This window comes from Paracoccidioides lutzii (genome assembly GCF_000150705.2).
Source record: "Paracoccidioides lutzii Pb01 unplaced genomic scaffold supercont2.64, whole genome shotgun sequence".
Lineage (NCBI taxonomy): Eukaryota > Fungi > Ascomycota > Eurotiomycetes > Onygenales > Ajellomycetaceae > Paracoccidioides > Paracoccidioides lutzii.
Genome location: NW_015441010.1, coordinates 7,710 through 10,338, shown reverse-complemented (window position 1 = coordinate 10,338; position 2,629 = coordinate 7,710). Strand labels below are relative to the sequence as shown.

The following is a 2,629-nucleotide window of genomic DNA, read 5'->3' as shown; positions in this document are numbered from 1 at the left end:
AAGCAAAAGCGTAGTCTGCGTCAGTTTGCTCTGTGCTCTCAGTCAGCCCTTCTACACTCCCGTTTACATTGTCTCCTAGAATTGATCCTCCTGAAAGTCACAGGACCTCCTTGCTTGGTGTTTTGTAGAGAGACCTGGGGCGAAAGATTTCCAACTGGCCTAAAATCCCCTGAAAAAAAGCCAGTGTTACAACCATTGACATCAACCAGACTTTCCCACACAATTTCTGCATGGCTAGCGTACCCAGCATCTGTTACAAGGGTGAAAAGCTGGTATGACAACGGGTGCTTGAACAGCGTAGAGAAGTGGTCATTTCGGAAGAGAATTGAAATTGATCCAGGCTCAAGACATTTCTTTAAATGTTCCAAGCCAAAAACACTAAGTTGCGTAGCATTTTCAATGTTGACGAAATGCTGTATTGTATCAATATCTTCAATCAACTTCTCCTCATCAGGATCTAGAGATCCCCCACGAAAGACACGATCTTCCAGCTCTTCTTTGCGAAAGTGTAGCAGCTGTACATCTTCATAGTTTTGAGCCACTCGCTTTAGTGCAGCGGCAGCGGCTGAAGATGGTTTTGCCAGCCAACCGTGAACTAACGGTAACTTAAAACTGCTATAGAGACTGATATCATTTGTCTCGAGGAAGGTACCTGGGGTATCACAGGGGTAATCTGTCTATTATATATTAGTTACAATCCCAGAACATAAAAGTTGAAAAATAAGAAGACAGGGAAGAGACGGAGATCCATAGTTAAACACTTACCAGAACTAATTGAGGGTTTACATTCATCCCTGTATGTAGCATAATAAGAAAAGAGCTGAGGGCTTCGATATCTGGAAGCTGGTCTGCTCCATCGGGGTAGGATGTGAGTTCATCGAACAGAGCTTGCACCAGCAAACCCAGAGATATTTTTTCTCTAGACTGAAGTGCTTTTGTTATAGGTGAGGGCGAATCAGCTTTGCTTCGCATTACGAACCCATTGACGAGAGCTAAGAGCGGACAAGGCCCGTTCTCATTCTGCACTAGCATTGGCGATTTACGCAAGGCGGTCATCCCGTCTGTCCAGTTAACCAGTCGGATGTCATAAGTCTCAGCTAGTTTGTCTTGCGGCACCGAAGGGAATTGACCAGATCCAGTGATCCCTGACAGAGTAGGAGACGCTGGTATGGTCGAGTTGGGGACCATTGAGGTGACTGGCGAGCCCATATTATCAGGCCTGGATAAGTAGATACCTTGCAAAGATTCAGGATCATCGTCCAACAGACTTTTTATAGGCTTTTCTGGATCATCCTTTGTAACTGTCTGGGTAAGTTCTGTGGATTTGAGGGTTTCCTGAATGTTTAGATCTGCAGGCCTCAAACTTTGGGCGACAATGTCGATTTTGTCAGATTGAGGGTATGTAACTGAGGGTTGGATTACTACAGACCTGGTATCAGAAGTGACTGTGTCGTTTCCTTTTTCCTCGGACGAGCAAGATGTTTCTGCCTCGAGCGACACAGTTTTATCTTCAAGCCCGTAACTACTGTCTCGAAGCCTCGGAGGTGGTAATTGTGAAAATTCCCCATCTAGGCCATGGGGACTAGGCGACTGGGCGACGGATTTCCCTGCTGGAGCGGAGAATATTAGAAGAGGGGGGTATGGAAAAAATGCGGGGTTTGAAACAACCTACCACATTGGTTATGATCCAAACTGCTTGTTTGTGGAAAATCAAATGGGTCTAGAACATGAATAGGGTATTTCGATGCGCCATTATTGGTCTGTCTGGCTATCATTAAGGGGTTATTTGACTGAAACCGACCAGTGCTGGAGAAAGGGAGCCCATCACCAAAAGAAGAGCCAACTGAGGCCTCACTTCTAGAAGCAATAACAGAAGCACCGCCACGCACTCCCTCATACTGTCCATAAGGTGAATTTCGGATCTGCGTCTCGTTCTCAGATCTGCCGTGCTCCTCCGACGGCGGCAGGAAATCTGACTCACCAACGCGAGAGGAAGGTGGCGTTTTCCTGGCAGCTGGGCGATATGCCAGTTCTTGCACCCAGGTGTTGGGCATTTCATCGGACGCCACATTGTAACTCGGCACAGGACTTTGGTTCAATGCAACGGCACTGGGCAGCTTTGATGCTGAGGGGTTGGAGTTGGGTGAGGCGGAGGCAACAGGAGAATGTAAGGACAAGTGCGATGATAAGGTATTCCAACTCTCCGGGGTATCTGTATCCTGAGATGGCTGCTTCCTCAAACCCATGACCATATATTTATTATCACTTTATGATGGGGCTTTTCAAAGATTCGCCGCACTCCAGCTCATGGTCCTCTTATCGAGCTAGCGTCGAGCAAGTTGTAGTAGAATAAGCTCAATCGCAACTGGTATAATAGCGATGTCTATCCCTATCACTGATCCTCTTCCCCTTCCATAAATCACCATCTGACCACACTATATATTTCTGCCTTAACTGAGAGTAATCACTAATGTGTAACGCGGGAGGAGGGCGGGACGTGGGGTATCTCTGGAATAATCTTGATAATCGGTCAGGAAGACATATTGATTGGCGAGAGTTCAAGAGAGAAGAAATAGGTCTTCTTTTAAGAAATTATACCCCAGCAGCTGTTTACAGAGAAGACTGCTAT

At 46.4% G+C, this 2,629-nt stretch overlaps 1 protein-coding gene across 1 annotated transcript; it reads right to left on the bottom strand.

The window, feature by feature from the left end:
• Positions 1–38: 38 nt before the first annotated feature.
• On the bottom strand, positions 39–2,246 carry PAAG_09028 (hypothetical protein; the record flags this gene model as incomplete). Its single annotated transcript, XM_015846712.1, has 3 exons — positions 39–677; positions 766–1,610; positions 1,673–2,246. The coding sequence occupies 3 exons, from the start codon at positions 2,244–2,246 to the stop codon at positions 39–41; spliced, it is 2,058 nt and encodes a 685-aa protein (XP_015701758.1).
• Between the last annotated feature and the right edge of the window lie 383 nt (positions 2,247–2,629).